Source organism: Accipiter gentilis, chromosome 24, assembly GCF_929443795.1.
Source record: "Accipiter gentilis chromosome 24, bAccGen1.1, whole genome shotgun sequence".
Classification (NCBI taxonomy): Eukaryota; Metazoa; Chordata; class Aves; order Accipitriformes; family Accipitridae; genus Astur; species Astur gentilis.
The window spans coordinates 13,306,179-13,322,850 of record NC_064903.1 but is presented as its reverse complement, the minus strand read 5'-3'; the positions used below and the strand labels follow the sequence as shown (position 1 = coordinate 13,322,850).

Below are 16,672 nucleotides of genomic sequence, written 5' to 3'. Positions count from 1 at the left end.
CAAGCCCTTTCAACTATTTGTGCCAGCAGAGTCCTTACTCAAAAGCTAGGTCCGCACCACCGCCCTGTGGCTTACCACTCGACTCAGCTGGATCCTGTAGCGGCAGGGAATGATTCCTGTGTTAGAGTGATAGCAGCAACAGTGACTACCATAGAAAGCAGGAGACCGTTAGTCCTGGGTCACCCAACAACCGTGTATGTCCCGCGTGAAGTGGAACTGATTCTTAAGCAACATGCTACACAAGCATTGTCCCCACAAAGAGCACATCGTTGTGAATTAACGATTTTAAATGCAGGTAATGTTACTTTGAAAAGACGTAATGTTTTGAATCCAGCAACTTTACTGCCCGCTCCCTCTGACGGTGAGCCACATCATGACTGTGCTAAGGTCGTGTTCCGCTCCAGCTGCCTACAGGAAGATCTGTGGGATCAAACTCTAGAGAACTTGGATCTAACCCTGTCCACCGATGGATCGTCACACTGTGTGGATGGAAAACGACACGCGGCTATGCAGTGGTGAGAAACTTAGAGGTACTTGAAGCAGAACCTCTGCAACTCTCGGTGGGCGCCCAAGGGGCTGAATTAACTGCATGAGCAAGAGCAGCCTGGGTGGGGCATAATCAGCAGGTAACTATTTATACTGACTTTAAATATGCCTTTGGAGTGTGTCATGCAACGGGTATGCTATGGAAAGAACGAGGGTTCCGTACCTTGGTGGGCAAAAATATTTCTCATGGAACTGAAATCCAAATGCTGTTGGAAGCTATTAAGCTTCCAAGGGAAGTCGCTGTAGTCCACTGTCCGGCTCATACCAAAGGATCCAGCGAAACTGAAAGAAATAACGAACTGGCAGATAAAGCAGCTGTGTGAGTGAGCGCAGGCAGAACACAGGAACAACCACAAACCCACGGATGAAATGCAAGGAGTGAATTTATTTTTCTTACCTCGCCAGCCGGGGCATCCCCGAAGCAGCGCTCAGGCAGAGGCACACAAGCAGGGACGCAGGCACCGCTGAGCTTGGTCCATGCTGGAGGATCGCCGACCCTGCTGGTTTTGCGTGTTTATCAGGGATTCGCGCAGGTGTGGTTTACCACTGTGCTTTGACCTTCTGCGTAGCGGGGCAGAAATTTCAAGCGTGTCCAATAGGGTGCCTCTCAGTCTGCCATCTGCCTGTGTTACCTAAACACACAGATGTTCTGCTTGTCCAGCACACAAGGATAAACGACTATCAATATGATCTATTTGGTTTTCTACACTCCAACTGCAGGTCACTTGAGGGCGTTTACAATCCTCCTCGCCAATATTCCGTTATTATCCTTTGACCTTATTTGAACTGAAAGCGACACAGAACTATACTTATAAACAACCCCTCCAATTCACTTTTCTGGAATAAGACTCTCTTAACTCGGACCAAATGTCAGGGTTGGGAATATACCACCACCATGCTCACAGAAGGAACTTTTTGTTTCACTCGCAACCAGTCTGACCAATGTGCCTACCCGGCAGGAAACAGCTCATGCCTCATAACCCAGTGGAGAGATGGTTACTGGTTTAAGAACACCCACACTTTCTGTAAAGGTCAACCCCCTTTTTTTTGAAACTATAAGCTTCAGGCCATGGAGGAACAATTGCAGTAGCATCCCAACGTATGACACCAGAACGAGCTACAAGTGATGGAAAGGTAAAGGACAACGCAGTCTAAGTGGAACTCGCATATCGGAAGACAAAGACGGTTTTGACCTTCCGTTGGGAAGATATGGGATTTTAATCTTACACACCAGTGTACTATCAAGTGGACATCACTCCCCACTGTGGGCCCTACAAGGCCATTATTTTGCCTGTGGCCGAAAAGCTTATAAAATACTACCAGCCAATTGGACTGGCAGTTGTTACGTTGCCCGCGGGGTGCCCTATTTACACATTACTTCTAAGTTACCTCAGGGAACAATTAGAAACGTCACAGAAACTTCCCTCATTGAAACTTGAGAACAGACTCTCCAAAGACTAGAAGAAGGACTAGATAGCACATGGAAAAATCCACCAGCAGAGAGAAAACTAATAGGATGTTCCATTTCAAGAATGATTCCGTAAGTGACCGGCCCCACCATGCCGATATACCATCAGACTACAAAGGGCCTTAGAAAAGGTTGCTTTAGAACTTGAAGACTCTATCAATGATCGAGGAACAGCCATTGAATCCCTGGTTACAAAACTTGTTCTCTAGATGGGGATTATCCTCATGGTTTAGCAGTTTATTTAGTTCATTGCTAAAGAGTCTTTTAGCTGTGGTTACTATGCTTCTGGTGGCCTGCTGTGTTTTTACTTGCATTTGGAATTGTTTACAGAATATGCTTATGAAATCTGTACAAGGGTATCGAAGAGTCCTCATACAAGACCAACTATAGACGGGCAGGGATGCCTGAAAGAAACAAAGGGAGGACTTACAGAAGAAATGCGATTAACTGTATTCTTCTCTCTGAACAGTCTCGTTTAGCGTTAGTAGCTTGGCAGTAGAAGCTAAAGTAGTTGAAGCCTTAGGCCGCGAGAGCTGACTGAGAGTAAACTTTTTGATGTATTGGTTTTGTGTGGCAAGGTTTTGGTAGCGGGGGGGTGGGGTGGGGTGGGTGGTTTACAGGGGTGGCTTCTGTAAGAAGCTGCTGGAAGCTTCCCCTGTGTTTGAGAGAGAGCCTATACCAGCCGGCTCTAAGACGGACCCGCCGCCGGCCAAGGCCGAGCCAATCAGCGATAGCGGTAACGCCGCTGTGATAACATTTTTAAGAAGGAAAAAGAAGTTGAGAGGGGGAGAAACAGCCGCCGGAGCGAGGAGTGAGAACATGTAAGAGAAACAACCCTGCGGACACCAATGTCAGTGAAGAAGGAGGGAGAGGAGATGCTCCAGGCGCCGGAGCGAAGATTCCCCTGCAGCCCGTGGTGAAGACCATGGTGAGGCAGGCTGTCCCCCTGCAGCCCATGGAGGTCCGCCGTGGAGCAGATCTCCACGTGCAGCCTGTGGAGGACCCCACGCCGGAGCAGGTGGGTTCCCGAAGGAGGCTGTGACCCCGTGGGAACCCTGTGCTGGAGCAGGCTCCTGGCAGGACCTGCGGATCTGTGGAGAGAGGAGCCCACGGAGCAGGTTTTCTGGCAGGTGGGTTCCCGAAGGAGGCTGTGACCCCGTGGGAACCCCACGCTGGAGCAGGCTCCTGGCAGAACCTGCGGATCTGTGGAGAGAGGAGCCCATGGAGCAGGTTTTCTGGCAGGACTCGTGACCCCGTGGGGGACCCATGCTGGAGCAGTGTGCTCCTGAAGGACTGCACACCGTGGAAAGGACCCATGCTGGAGCAGTTTGTGAGGAACTGCAGCCCGTGGGTATGGCCCACGTTGGAGAAGTTCGTGGAGGACTGTCTCCTGTGGGAGAGACCCCACGCTGGAGCAGGGGAAGAGTGTGATGAGCCCTCCCCCTGAGGAGGATGAAGCGGCAGAAAATAACGTGTGATGACCGTAAACCCCATCCCCATTCCCCTTGTGCCCCTGGGGGGGCTTGGTGAAGAAATCCGGGAGTGAAGTTGTGCCCGGGAAGAAGGGAGGGGTGGAGGGAAGGTGCTCAGATTTGGTTTTATTTCTCATTACCTTACTCTGGTTGATTTGTAATAAATTGAGTTAATTTTCCCCAAGCTGAGTCTGTTTTGCCCATGACGGTAATTAGTGAATGATCTCTCCTGTCCGTATCTCGACCCACAAGCTTTTTGTTATGTTTTTCTCTCCCCTGTCCAGCTGAGGATGGAGGAGTGATAGAACGGCTTTGGTGGGCACCTGGCGTCCTGCCAGGGTCAACCCATCACATTTGATAAAACTAATGCTGCTAACAGAGAACTAGCTGAATCCGGCAGATACGAGCAGAACGAAGAAGATGAGGACCAAGGAAACAATTCCAAGAGAATGAAGTAACTTCAGAAGAAGGCTGGCCCGGCGGCAGTGAAAACCAGTAAGAAATCAAGAGACCGCTGACCAGAATTAAGTGATTAGACTTGGGGACTGGGTGCTGGGTATAGTTGGGGGGTGCAATCTGGGGTAAGGGTCCGTCTCCAGAGGCACGCAGCTCAAGCTGTGACCTGAGAACTAATAAAAGAGGCATCGGAAACCTTCACTCGGACATTGATTGCATTTTCAGCAGGATCCTAGGGCTGGACCCTGTTAGGGCAGCCGGTGTGCATAAATCCGTAACTGTGGCCTGACTACATTTTCTGTAGGACAGCTGGCAACCTGGAGAACTGAAGATGGCAAGACGGCAAATCCACTACAGCTGAGGGTAATTAGGAACAAGAATTAATGGTGGAGGTGGAGAAGGATGAGTTATTTGAATGGACTGTTTGCTCAGTTCCCTTCAGCTGCTATTCCTGACTGCTGTTGGGCACTTCTGCCTCTTGCCTTCTGCTTATTGGGACCTTTTCCAGTACCTAGGTGAAGGCGGTCTGTCTTTAGATGAGAAGAGGAAGGAACCCACCGTCTTTGCTGCACCCAGCTGTTGCCTACAGGCAGCTGTTGCCTACAGGCATCTTCAGCTTTAAGATGCAATCTCAAGGAGGGGAATGCTTTATTCTGGAAGCCAGAGACGCCCTGGCGGTCCCCGAATAATTGTGTGTGTCGCACAAATGAAGAGCAATTCTAGTACACCCGGCTAACGGTAAATGAAACGAAGGCTTGCAGCAAACACTCCCCAGAGTCCCCACAGAAGGCCGAGGCTCTGGGAGAGAGAGCAGTCCCGTTTACGCAGCTAGGGGAGAAGACAGAGGCAAGAGGTAATTCTGGTATAACGGTGGTATTACGTGCACTTCTGATTTTAATATTTGGGTCGAGAGACAGCAGGTGTTTTCAAATGCTTTTCCAGGGTTTGTTCTTCAAATGTTTTTCAGGTTCCGCACTTAAATAACTAGGAACTCGCGGTGTTCGTAGCCGAAGGGCAGCCATTCATCCCTACAGTACCTAAGAAGAGCCAATTAGCACAAAGCTGCTTCTTTTTGCCTAGATAAAATTACAGTTGATAGATGCTTAATTCAGAATTTGATGCTATTTTATAGTGAAGTTAGCTACGGACGCACCATGCCGTGAAGCAAAAACCCAAAATCCGTGCATCGGAAGTACTTACGAGCCTCTCCTTTTCAATTAAAACAGACGAAACTGTTACTAGATTACGACGTGGTGGTTATCCAAAGACTGTGACCGTTCAACCCTTGCTTTTTAGGGGCTCGAGCGACAGCTGGCTGTGTGAACTCCCAGACAAGAGACCTCTCTAAGATGCCTAGATTGCGCGAGATCAGCATACGTAAAAACCGCGCACAGGTAATTCTGGGCCGCTGTCGAGAGCCCTCCTGGAGGCACCAGGCCTGGGAGCGACCGCAGCTGCAGTTGTCGCCATTTGTGCCGGCAAAACGGAGCAGACAGCGTCGTCTGCCCGCAGGAGCCCGGGAGAGGCTCTGGGCTCTTTGCGGGCGCTGCTCCGGGGCAGTTTCCCTCTCCCGCAGTCCCGGGAGCTCCAGGGCCGCTCCTTCGCAGAATTCTCCGCGACGCCAACACCCCGGTGCAGAACGGATGGCAGCCCGCTCGCTCCCGCTGCGGCGCGCTCTGCCTCAGGCGCCCGTTCGGGGCGAGCTGCGGTGACATCGGCCGGTGCCGCCCCCTCGCCCTGCTCGGCGGGCTCCTCTCAGGCCCTGCGCGGCTGCTGCCCTCCTCCGCAGCCTTCCCCGCGCAGGGCGCTCCAGGCCGCCGGGGTGGCGGGGTGGGCCGCCCGGCCGCCCTGCGCTCCTGCCTGCGCAGAGGGCCGGGGCGCGCCGGGGCTCCGCGCCGCGAACAGGAGGCGGGCGCCTGCGGGGCACGGCTCGCCGCCCCGGGGCGGCTCGGGGAGCGGCTCGGGCACCGCCCCGCGCCCCGTTGCCGCGGCCGGACCCGGAGAGCGCCGGGCCGGAGCCCGCGGCGGCGCTGGGGCGCGGCGCCGAGAGGTAAGGCGCGGGCCCCGGGAGCGCGGCGGGACTCGCCGCCGAGCAGAGGGCCCCGTGCCGCCCCGGGGCGTGGCGGGGGTAAGCTGGCCCTGGCGCGGGGCTCGGCCGGCTCGCGGCGTGGCGCGGCGGGGAGCTCCCCGGGCCGGGGAGGCTTCTCAGCCGCGGACGCTGCGCGGGGAGGCGGCCGGCCGCCAGCGGAAGGAGCGAACTTGTCGCCGGGCGAGGGGGGGGACCCAGCTACGGGAAGAGTGGCAGGGCCGGGCTGGGCCGGCGGTGACTGGCAGCGGGCGCTGCTAGCCGAGCCCCCGAGCGCTGGCCGCCGGAGGCCGGTCGCCTGCGGCCGGGGAACGAAACGCCGCTTTTTGCTGCCCGTTGCCTCCGCGCCTCCCGCTCGGCCCTGGGCAGGGCCCCTCGCTGCGCTGCCAGCACCGCCCGGCAGCTCCGAGCCAAGGGAGAATGCACCCGCTGGTCAGACCGGCTGTGGCTATTTTTAAGCTTAAGTGGTTTACTTTCTGGGGCGGACCTGGCCCCGAGCTTGGTGTTTTTCTCCACCCGCCTCCAGATCCGTAGCTGACGTGCCACTTCCTGGGAGGCTGACTGTGGGCCCGCTGTGCTGTTTGCAGGGGTGCAGCCCCTTTCCTCCCCACCATGGCTCTGTCCTGCGCGTTGAGGCTACCGCACCGGCGCCTTTGCCCTTCGGGTGCTCACTTGAGCAGCCTGCCCGGTCAGGACCACAGCCTGCTGACAGAGAAGACGGCAGCAAAGTGGAACGAGAAGAAAAAGGCCCAGCAGGGCTGCAGCCTGCCAGGTTCCTCCTGGGAGGAGAGGTACCACAATTCCAAAATGACCAAGCATTCTTCCAAAGCACCAAGCACCTGAAGCGGTTAGAGCAGTCAGCTGGGGGTTTCATGGACACCCAGCTCTCCCCAGTAGGAATAGAAGAGCCAGGGCTCAGCTGGCTTCCCTGGAGCTTTGCCTGGGGATAGGAATAATGGAAAAGAAACAAAAAGGTCTAAGAGGAAAGGAGCAGGAACAGAGCAGTTGCCATACTGGCAAGCAAAAAGTAATAGTCCATTTGATTTGCAGTTCTGTGCCTGAAAGAAGCTGGTGCTGATTGCTTTGGAAGCAGCTCCAAAAATCCCAGGAAACAATAACGGCAGCTTATCCAGCTGTGGGGTTAGGTTCTCCATGGACTCAGTGAGCCAGTAGTTGATGGATAGTTATGATAGTTTGGATCATATCCATCTCATGCCTTACTCTGTCTTTTTTTTTTTTTTTTTAAATCAGCTTTTATGTGTTTTGTTCTTGCTCGCCCTGCTTCAGGTGCAAGTAGTGGCAGGTTCCAAGGTTTATCTCTAAACTGCTGCTGTGTGGGTGGCTGAGCCAGTGAGAGTGGGCAGCCTGTAATTCCCTGCCCACTACACACAAACTGTGCACTTCACTGTGGTGGATTTAATTAGCATTAGCAAAAAGGACGTAGTAGTGGCTGGAAATGTGAGCAGGTAGATGATGCAGGATGGATGCACTGAGTGATGAAAGGAAGCATCTTTTTTAGGGGAAAACTCCAGGGAGATGGGACTTGGGCTGTCCTCAGAGCAGCAAGGGATGGCCAAAGCCTCAGTGGGACAAAGCAACAGAGCCCATTTGAAGCTGCAACATGATCTCTCTTTTGTTCCCTTCTCTGCACTTTGGGGTTTTTTTTTCCCTCTGACCCCAGTAACATCTGAATACTCATTCCCCTGGCTTTGCCAGCCTGGAGTCAGATGTCACCCAGGGCTTGGCAGGGCATCTCTGGGACTCTGTGTGGGGGGAAACGCTGTTCTGGCCCTGTCTTCTAAAGAGGGATCAGAAAGATACTTGGGTTACCCAGGACACCAAGGCATCGCTGGTCAGTCTTCTGCCAAAGGCTCAGCCTGTCCTCTAGAGAGTTGGTCATTGTGGTTCCTGGGTCCCTTTTCTAGCCACAAGTATTCTGCACCAGGAAGGTACCATGAAAAGGGAGTTTGGATGTTCACATCCAGCTCTGGTGCAAAGCCCATGCCAGAATGGTCCTGCCCATGAAGGAGATGGTGGGGATGTTATGCCATAAGTATCAGGAGGCAAGCAGCTCTGGGCACTACTGTGATGTTGTGCTTTCCAGGTTAGCGAATGCGGTGACTCCACTGTGGAGACTTCCCTATCAAGAGCAGCTGCAGGTAAGATGCGCTTACATGGACTTTTCTCTGTCATGTTGCCCCAGCTGTCCCCCCTATCCCCCCTTGAGCAACAACCCTTAGCGTCTTAGTCACTTAATGCTGTAAACTCTTCAGACCCTATTTGCTGCTGCTTTAATTCTTTAGTTATTGTGAAGGATAGAACTGGGAGGTTCCCTGTGGATGGTGTGTGTGGCCAAGTGCTCCAGGCCAGCACTTGGGGACCATGGACACAGGATTTCTCTCTCCCCATTGCTCCAAGCAGCTGTGGTGATAAGAAAGGCAGAGTTCCTCTGGGGCTATATCCCACTTGCAGTATTCCCTCCTGTTGCCCTTCCCAGAGGTGGGTGATGAAGAGCTGCCCCCTGTTGTGTGGTTCTGTAAGAGTGTTTCTGGCTTAGGACTCCTCTGCAGGTGAAGTATCAAAGCCAGAGGAAGATTTTGCAGACACTGGCATCTCGTCTTGAGAAGCTGGGCATAGATGCACAGAAACCTGATGGACTCTGCTGTCCTCTCCAGCCTGTAGTCCCTTCAGTGAGTATCCTATGGGGACGCTGTCCCCGCTGAGCCACTAACAGTCTCCCACTTGACTCCCAAAGAGTCTCATGGCAGGGGTTACTTGGTTACAGAGAATGTGTTTGTGGCAATCTTTGCTAGCTTCTGCTTTGCAGCCTGTGACTGCCAGAGAGTGAAACAAGCCCAGTGATTAGGGGCCCTTTTTTGTGCCCAAGCCTTCCCTGATAAACCTGTCACTGTTATGTCACAGAGAGCCATTTCTTCTTCCCGAGTGGAGGTACTGGGGGTCTCGTACACAAGCTCCGTTTCTGCGGTTTGCACATTCATGTGTATCTTCCCATGTTGCCGACAGAACAACCAGGCTGGGTTTTGGCTTTCCTCCATTACTTTCTCTTTTTCTTTTAATCCAAGGCTTTACTTTTCCTTCTTTTCTCCTTCAGCCCATCATTAATGGCTACCGAAACAAATCTACTTTCTCTGTGAACCGAGGACCAGATGGGAACCCCAAAACCGTGGGGTTGTATGTCGGAACTGGCAGAGGTCAGCGCAGGACAAGGAGCTGGGTAGAAAACTGCTGGCATGGGCTGGGTTGGGGCAAGGCTCTGCTGTGACAGCCTCCACTCAAGTTAGAAGCCCAAATCCTGGGGGATGCCAATAGAAACACCACCAACTCTGGGGCAGCAATTTTAAAACCTCACTTCATTAGCCTCTGAAGAAACGCCAGCTTCTAATTTGCTAAATACAGAAGTAAGGACAACAGCTGTGATAGTAGCCCCTGTAGGATTTAGCTTTGTTATTCTTAATTATGCTGTTCCTGTGTTTTTGGTGTGTTCTGAGGGCCTGTGCTGAGCAGGGAGAGTGGAGGGGGTGCATGTCCATAAGCAGCAGAGCAATATTGGAGCGTTTGGGATGCATGAGACAGTTTGGTTTTGTGCAACGAAGACGTGAGCTGTGTGCTCCTTGCAGGCTGCTCAGCGGTGAGCTTGTTCATGCTGTCTGTACTGGGTTTTGCTTGCCAGCACCCATAGCAAGAGGTGCTGGGGTGGTTGCTGTGTACTTTTCTCATTGAAAAATAATTCCATGGATGCATTTTACCTCTGATAGCATTTAAACTGAAGTGGGAATGCTGTTTTCCAGGCAACCTAAACTGTTTTGCTGCTGTAAGCCCACACCATTATTCTCCAGTTAGAAAACCAGCTTGCTCTGCTCTGGCTCCCTTACTTTAAGAACAGTGCAGTGGGTCATTTGGGAGTTGCTAGAGGACATTTAAAAAGCTCCCAGAGCTCCAACCTCTTCATGGAAGTGAGTGACAGTTATCACTGGCAAAGGGAATTCTGGCAGGTCCTGCAGACTGCAAGTACCCAGAACATCCCAGGATTTAGTGGGGCACTTAGATACCAGGTGGTTTTTTTTTTCTTCCTTTTTTTTGTACAGTGGGAGAATTCAGGGGAAAGACCTCTCAGTTTATCATGTCAGATGCTACAGTGGTTTATGTGCCCTGAAACAAAACAATTAAATACCTATCTGTCTCTCTCCAGCAAGAAATATTGTCTGTGTGAAAGCCAAACACATGGAGAACATACCCCCAGAACACAAACAAGTAGCTGAGGTAAATGAGTAAGTCATGTCTGTCCCTAGACTGTGGAGTAGAGGCACTACCATAACTCTTATTTGGGAGAACATTGTAATTTTAATTAGGCTGTTTTTTCAAGTCCATTTTCATGTTGTGAACAGTTTCAGGCCTGACTGGTTGATGGATAAATGTTTTTTTTAAAACTTGCATGTTAATGTTGAAGCCTCTAAACTGTCCCAAAGAATGAAGTTAATCAAGTGACAATAAATTCCTGCCAATCTGTTAAAATACATAAGAATTGAAATTATTAAAATGTCTTGTCTTCCAAGAACTTGGAAAGATCTTTCACTCAGTGTATTGAAATCAAACAGAAAAAAAAAGATTATACTGGTGGAAGGGTCACCCGTTTGGGGTGCACAGAGTTATGCTAAGACCATGCCAGTTGCTGTACCACAAGTGCCATTTCCCTTCTGCTCAGTGCTATGAGGAGTTCATCCGTCACTCCTCCCTGGACCCCTGCATCCTCTTTCATGAAGGTGGGCACTGGCGGGAGCTCGTGGTACGCACCACCAGCCGTGGTCACACCATGGCTATCATCACCTTCCACCCCCAGGAGCTGGGCCAGGTGAGTACATGGAGCACAGAGCACCCAGCAAGAGGCACATCAGGTATCTGGCTGACCTGAGCTTGCTAGGTGTATCGCTGGGGAGAGGTGTTTAATCAGATTACCCAAACAGCTAGGTTTTCCTTTCTTGCTCTTGACAGGAGGCACTGGCTACTCAGAAAGCATTGCTTAAGGAGTTCTTTGTGTGTGGACCTGGAACAGTCTGTGCCTTAACTTCACTATATTTCCAAGAGAGGTATATGTCTTGACACAGGGAAAGAGTGGAAACAAAATCACCTCTTTTTTCTCCCCCCTTCTCTGATCAAAGTTAAAATTCTACCAGTTCAGGGAGTGCTTGAAGAGAATGACAGATGTTTGGATGCTTCTTGCAGATGTGGTTTTGAGATGGCCACATCTTTTGTTTTCCCAGACCTGAAATACTTGAATACACTATGGCTCTACCTCGTAGGAATTATGAGCCTGGGAAACTAAAGAAAAAAACCTACAGTGACTTCCCCAAGATAGTAAATCACATTAGCAGCAAAACTGGGGAATAGACCCTAGGACTGCTGCCTTCTGCAAAGTAATTTTGATCCTTTTAACGAGTACTAGGCTGTGCAAGTTACAGATCCCTTATAAAGAATCAAAATTCTTTGATCCTGTTGAAAGGCTTACATGAAATAAAAGTTGGTGGGGGGAGAACCATCCTCCCTTGCACATAAGCACCCCAGGAATGGAATGGAAATCAGCTGCCTCTCTGCTGCCTTCTAACAGCTAGGTTTGTTGTGCTCTGCTAGCACCATGACACGCTGCTCCCATGAGCAGTCCCCCTTCCAGCTCCTTCATGGAGAGCCACACATCGATGAAGAAGTGCTGGGCCTGAAGTTTCGCATCTCTCCAGACTCCTTTTTCCAAGTAAACAGGGGTGCAGCAGAAGTTCTGTACCAGGTGGTCGGAGAGCTGAGTCAGGCTGGTGGGGACACCATCCTCCTTGACATCTGCTGTGGAACAGGTGAGCGGGGGCTGTGTGAGCCTGGCTCCCAGGGCTGGTGCTTTGCGTGCCAAAAATGATCCCCACTATCTAAAGGCTTGTTTCTTCAGCATGGATGTACAGAGTATTTTTGTTTCCCTTGTTTCCAGGCACAATTGGTCTCTCTCTGGCTCACCAAGTGTCCAAGATTATTGGTATTGAGGTGGTGGAGAAGGCAATAGAAGATGCCAGGTGGAATGCAGCATTCAATGGTGAGTTCAAACTAGCCATGGCAGAAAGTTTCAAACTAACTGCTGAAAAAATTGGAAGCAGAAGGGAGCAGAGGGATTTTAACAAGCTACCTCCACACAGCCCCTCCAGGGCAGTACTTCATGTTATACTTAACATCTGGTGAGACTGACTGCTGAGTTCATGTGGCTGCTTTTTGCTTCACAGGAATTTCAAACTGTGAGTTTCACAGTGGAAAGGCAGAGGCCGTGTTACCACAACTCCTGTTATCGTGGGAGGATGCCCGACCCCTTGTTGCTGTGGTGAACCCATCTCGGGCTGGGCTCCGTGAGAGAATATGCTGTTTATTTTCATCTTGAAAACAGAATATTTTGAACAGCTTCTGGGAGACCTGTTATACTGGCTCCAAACCCTCTGCTTGCTTAGCTTTCTAGTTTCTTGCCTTGTTGCTGACAGCAGCTAAAATCCCACAGAGCTGTTGTTTTCAGTGCCTTTATCATGCTTTCTCTTTAAAGCAGACAGCTCTGATCTTTTTTCCATCTTTCATAGGCTCACAGAATTATTTAGGAGAGAAGGAGCCTCTGGAGGTCTGTGGTGCAATCTCCCAAATAAAGCAAGGCCAACTTCAGAGTTGTATAGGGTTGCACAGGGCTATAAAGCACAGTTGAGGTTTGAATGTGTCCAAGGGCAGATATCCTTTCTTGAAAATGTTTTCCCTAGTATATTTAATCAGAATTTCCCCTTGCTGCAGCGCATGTTGCCTCTCATCCTCTTCTTGTACCCCTCTGAGGAGATTGTGGGTCCATCTTCTCTGTAATCCCCCCATGAGGCCCGTGAAGATAGCAAATGGATCCCTGCTCACCTTCTCTTCCCCAGGCTGAATAACTGCAGCCCTCACACTCTCCTTGTGCATGCTGTGCCCCAGCCCTCTGTCTTAGTGGTCTCCACTGGACTTGCTCCAGTGTGTATTGCGAAGTCCCAAACCAGTCCTGGTGCCCAGATGCAGTCTCACAAGTGTGTGTGGAAGGTTTTATGTGCCTCTGTGTCCAATTTTTCTCTCATCCTTCATCCCTCTGCTTCCCAGAGGGATTTCTCCTGCTGCTCTACCCTGCCAAAACAGCTGAGCTGTTAGCAGCATGGGTTGCATCCCTGGCCTTCTAAAAGCCTGATCTGTGACACGACATGGAAAAATATGTATATTCTTTTTTCCCTGTATTTTTGACAGTTCAGTGCAGTTCTGTGATGCTTGATGTGCGATCGTTCCTTCTGGAGAGCTCATGGTAGTGGTGGGTCACTGGGAAAGCACGTTATCTTTTTTCATAGATTACAGGGTTGTGCGAGCCATCCGAAACTGCAAGCCTATCCGAAGGCTGCTTTACATCTCCTGCAAGCCAGAAGGTGAAGCCATGAGGAACTTTCTTGAGTGAGCACCCTCCTCTCTTCCATTCTACTGACCTTAGTGACAGACCCTATTATGTCCAGACAAGGACATAAATACCTGACCTTGGCTTAGGAGGGTTTTTGTTGCAACTGAATTTCACTGGGTGAGTTCTGCAGGTGTGATACAGGACTAGTCACTGCATGGTAAGAAGTGGTTTATGCTTCTGTGTTACTTTGGGTTTACCTGCAAGCTGTGCTCACTGGTTTAAGGTAGCAGGTATTCTTTGGGTTTTATGTTCCAGCAGAATGCTTTAGTGCATCAGTAAGGAATAGAAAATAATGCAAATATGCTATAATGGTATTGTGCATCCTTCCCCAACAAAACAGCACATCTGGATGTGGGATGTGGAGTCCACTGGGTTCACTGTGGGAAGGTTGGCCCCTAGCCAACGAAGTGAAGCGAAAGGGATTAGTCACCTGCTTAGGGTTAATCATATAGCTAAGTCTTTATCTGGGGCAGGCCCATTTACAGGTGATAACTGTCTGCAGGTATCTACCTACAATGCAGGTAGTGCAAAACTGAGGATTATTTCCTCAAAACTGAGGATTATAAGGGTATCAAGTACCTTTCAGCTGGGATTGCTTGTGGGAAGGGGAGCTTTAAAGCTGCCACTGACTCTTTAGCTTGTCCATGAGGTTTTCAGAGCTGGTTTGGGATTCAGTATTGATGGTTCCAGACCTCAGCCAGTGTCAGCTGCAGACTGAGGGATGTTAGCCAAACACACGATACCTCCTTAGTGCATCCTATGTGCTATTGTGCTACCGATAACGGTGGGAAGGCTTCTGCTGCTGGTCTAAAGGATGCTCTCTTTGCTTTCCACAGGCTGTGCTGCCCGCCTGACCCAGGGAAGAAGCTGGCAGGAGAGCCATTTGCCCCCACATTGGCTATACCTTTTGACATGTTTCCTCATACTGTTCATTGTGAGCTGGTGCTGCTGTTCACCCGCTAACAAGGAGGCAGGTACGCCAGCTCTGAGAGCTTGGGAAGCAACCTCCTACTGTCCTGAAGACTGGAGTCAATGTAGTTAGGATTTTAACTTGTTTTCTTGAAAGTTGTATAAAAATAAATAATTTTGCTTTTACTTTGGGTTGCCTAACTACACTGTTCTTTAAGGAAACACTTGAATTTCTGGGGTGAAAATGTTCTCTGCAGCATTTCATCACCCTTCCCTCTCCTGCAAACCTTTTCTGGGGCTGCTGGTTAAAGTAGTCTGGAAAGTACCCTCTCTCTGGTGTTGCGGTTTTTCACCATCAACATGTGAATACAAAGTACTAACATCTACTGTATTTTCTAATACTGCCATGCCATTAGTTCTCTGCTTGCTTCAAGGATATTTCAGGTGTTTTTCAAGTTGATAACGAACTTGCTATGAAGAAACTGTAGGAACTAGAAATCCTCACGCTTGACTGGGAAAATGTTGACTTTTGGGGTCTGGGAAGTATTTCCTGTATAAACTTCCAAAATCAATATTGAGTCTCTATCAGTCATGTGGATAAGTTGGAGGCAATGAGAAAGTTTCTTCTATAAAACAAAATTGAGAGAACAGATTTCAGTGTCTCTCCTTCCACACCTGCCTCCCCCTTCCCCACTAATGCTTGCTGATACCTAAATATGAAGTGCCCTGTGAAAATGTCAGCAGCAAGAAATTATTTCCTCACCAGGTTGCTCTGCAATAGCTAATTCAAAAATTTAGTGTGTTTTGTATCTGTCCTGCCATGCTCACTGACTGGCAAGCTGTGAACCTCAATGTTACATTTAAGTTCTCTCCAGCTCTTCAAAAGATGGAGCTGCTACAACCTGCAAGTAGGTCCGAGTTAGTGGAGTTCCCTTGTGTTTTGTGAACTTCACGTTGTTTTGAGGGTTCCTTTTATTTTTATTTTTAAATTTTTACTTTTATGTTGTACTGAAGTTACCTTTTGGTTTATCCTGGTCATCTAGGCCAGACCAGTAGCAGAACACATTTCTACAGTCAGCCTGTTAAATTTGACTCTTTCATCCAAAAGAGGAGTTCCCTATCTGATTTGGGTGAATCAAGGCTGGTAAACTCCCAAGGAAACAGGGGAGCTGCCTGTATTTTTCAGACTTGTAGCTCAAGTCTTAAGAAACTCTGAACTTGGAATAATAACAACAAGCACCAGTTCTCAAGCCACGGGGGCTTAAAATACATTTGTTTAGGACTTGAGACTTACTATACCAGAAAGGGAGGTGATGGGGAGAATCTTGACAGGCTATAGGAAGTGTCACTCTTGTACTATACCATGAGTGTAAGATTTTTGCACACTGTTACTGCCTCTTATTTTCAGTTTATAGCAAAGGATGCAGTTTTCCAGCAGTTCTGTTTTGTATAATTATACCTAGGCGTCTCGCTGCAAGATCTGATTGGTTTTCTGCTTAGCCTGGCTATGCTTTTGTCAAAAGGAAATTTGTTGCAAATTAGAGGGGGAGAGATAATGACTTTAAATCAGAAAGTAACAGAGGATCAGGAAACCTTTCCACTAGTCTCTGGAGAGCTGAACATACAGGGCAGGTTTTATCTGCAATGGGGGAGGGTGGCACAGTGGCCTCACCATCCCTTTTAGGCATCAGGTTCCAGGAGAGCCATAGGGGCAAGACATCTTTTTTGCTTTTCTGGGGCAAATATATTAAGCAATATGTTGTTTGCTGTGTATTAGTGTCTGAGCATCTGAAACGGAAAGCTGCCTATGTAGAAGAGACCTCCAACCGCTTTTCCTCCATAGCAGGCCACTCTTGTACCCTCTGCTAGCATATCCCTGTTTTCCCACTGTTGAGCAAGTGCTGTGCATTTGGCTGCCATCCGCATCCCCAGAACTGGCTTAGTTTCAGCTTTCTGTGGGTAATTCATAGAACGTGTAAGGAAACAGAGGGTGACGTAGAGGTAGGAGCAGTGGCAATGCTCATCGCTGGGCAGGTGCTAGAGCTGCCTGGCTCTGGCCGCATGGTTGCGGGGCATTAGGACCCGGAGGCTGCCAAGTGGAGGCGGCTGAATCCCCTCCCGCTGTCAGCCTCGCTGCCTCTGCAGCTTTATGCCTCATCTCCTTCAATGGTGACTGACTACCTCCCGCCCGGGCTGGCAGCCAGAGCGAGAAGGCCTCGCTAGGACCAGTTCCCAGGACC

General features: G+C 50.0%; 1 protein-coding gene across 6 annotated transcripts in view; it reads left to right on the top strand.

Moving 5' to 3' along the window:
• The window catches only part of TRMT2B (tRNA methyltransferase 2 homolog B), a 233,711-nt gene that overhangs the window by 214,072 nt on the left and 2,967 nt on the right, over nucleotides 1–16,672 (top strand). Inside the window, exons 1-13 of one of the 6 annotated variants that reach the window (XM_049827697.1) lie at nucleotides 5,876–5,992; nucleotides 6,555–6,819; nucleotides 8,133–8,187; nucleotides 8,599–8,718; nucleotides 9,141–9,240; nucleotides 10,239–10,309; nucleotides 10,752–10,898; nucleotides 11,039–11,133; nucleotides 11,675–11,889; nucleotides 12,018–12,119; nucleotides 12,304–12,423; nucleotides 13,420–13,519; nucleotides 14,360–14,622. In XM_049827697.1, the coding sequence (XP_049683654.1) occupies nucleotides 6,641–6,819; nucleotides 8,133–8,187; nucleotides 8,599–8,718; nucleotides 9,141–9,240; nucleotides 10,239–10,309; nucleotides 10,752–10,898; nucleotides 11,039–11,133; nucleotides 11,675–11,889; nucleotides 12,018–12,119; nucleotides 12,304–12,423; nucleotides 13,420–13,519; nucleotides 14,360–14,486 (1,431 nt within the window). In that variant the 5' untranslated portion in view covers nucleotides 5,876–5,992; nucleotides 6,555–6,640 and the 3' untranslated portion in view covers nucleotides 14,487–14,622. Of the gene's footprint in view, nucleotides 1–5,875; nucleotides 5,993–6,104; nucleotides 6,820–8,132; nucleotides 8,188–8,598; nucleotides 8,719–9,140; nucleotides 9,241–10,238; nucleotides 10,310–10,751; nucleotides 10,899–11,038; nucleotides 11,134–11,674; nucleotides 11,890–12,017; nucleotides 12,120–12,303; nucleotides 12,424–13,419; nucleotides 13,520–14,359; nucleotides 14,623–16,632; nucleotides 16,652–16,672 lie in introns of those variants that run through there. The other 5 variants (XM_049827700.1, XM_049827703.1, XM_049827699.1 and 2 more) reach the window with 5 other exon arrangements.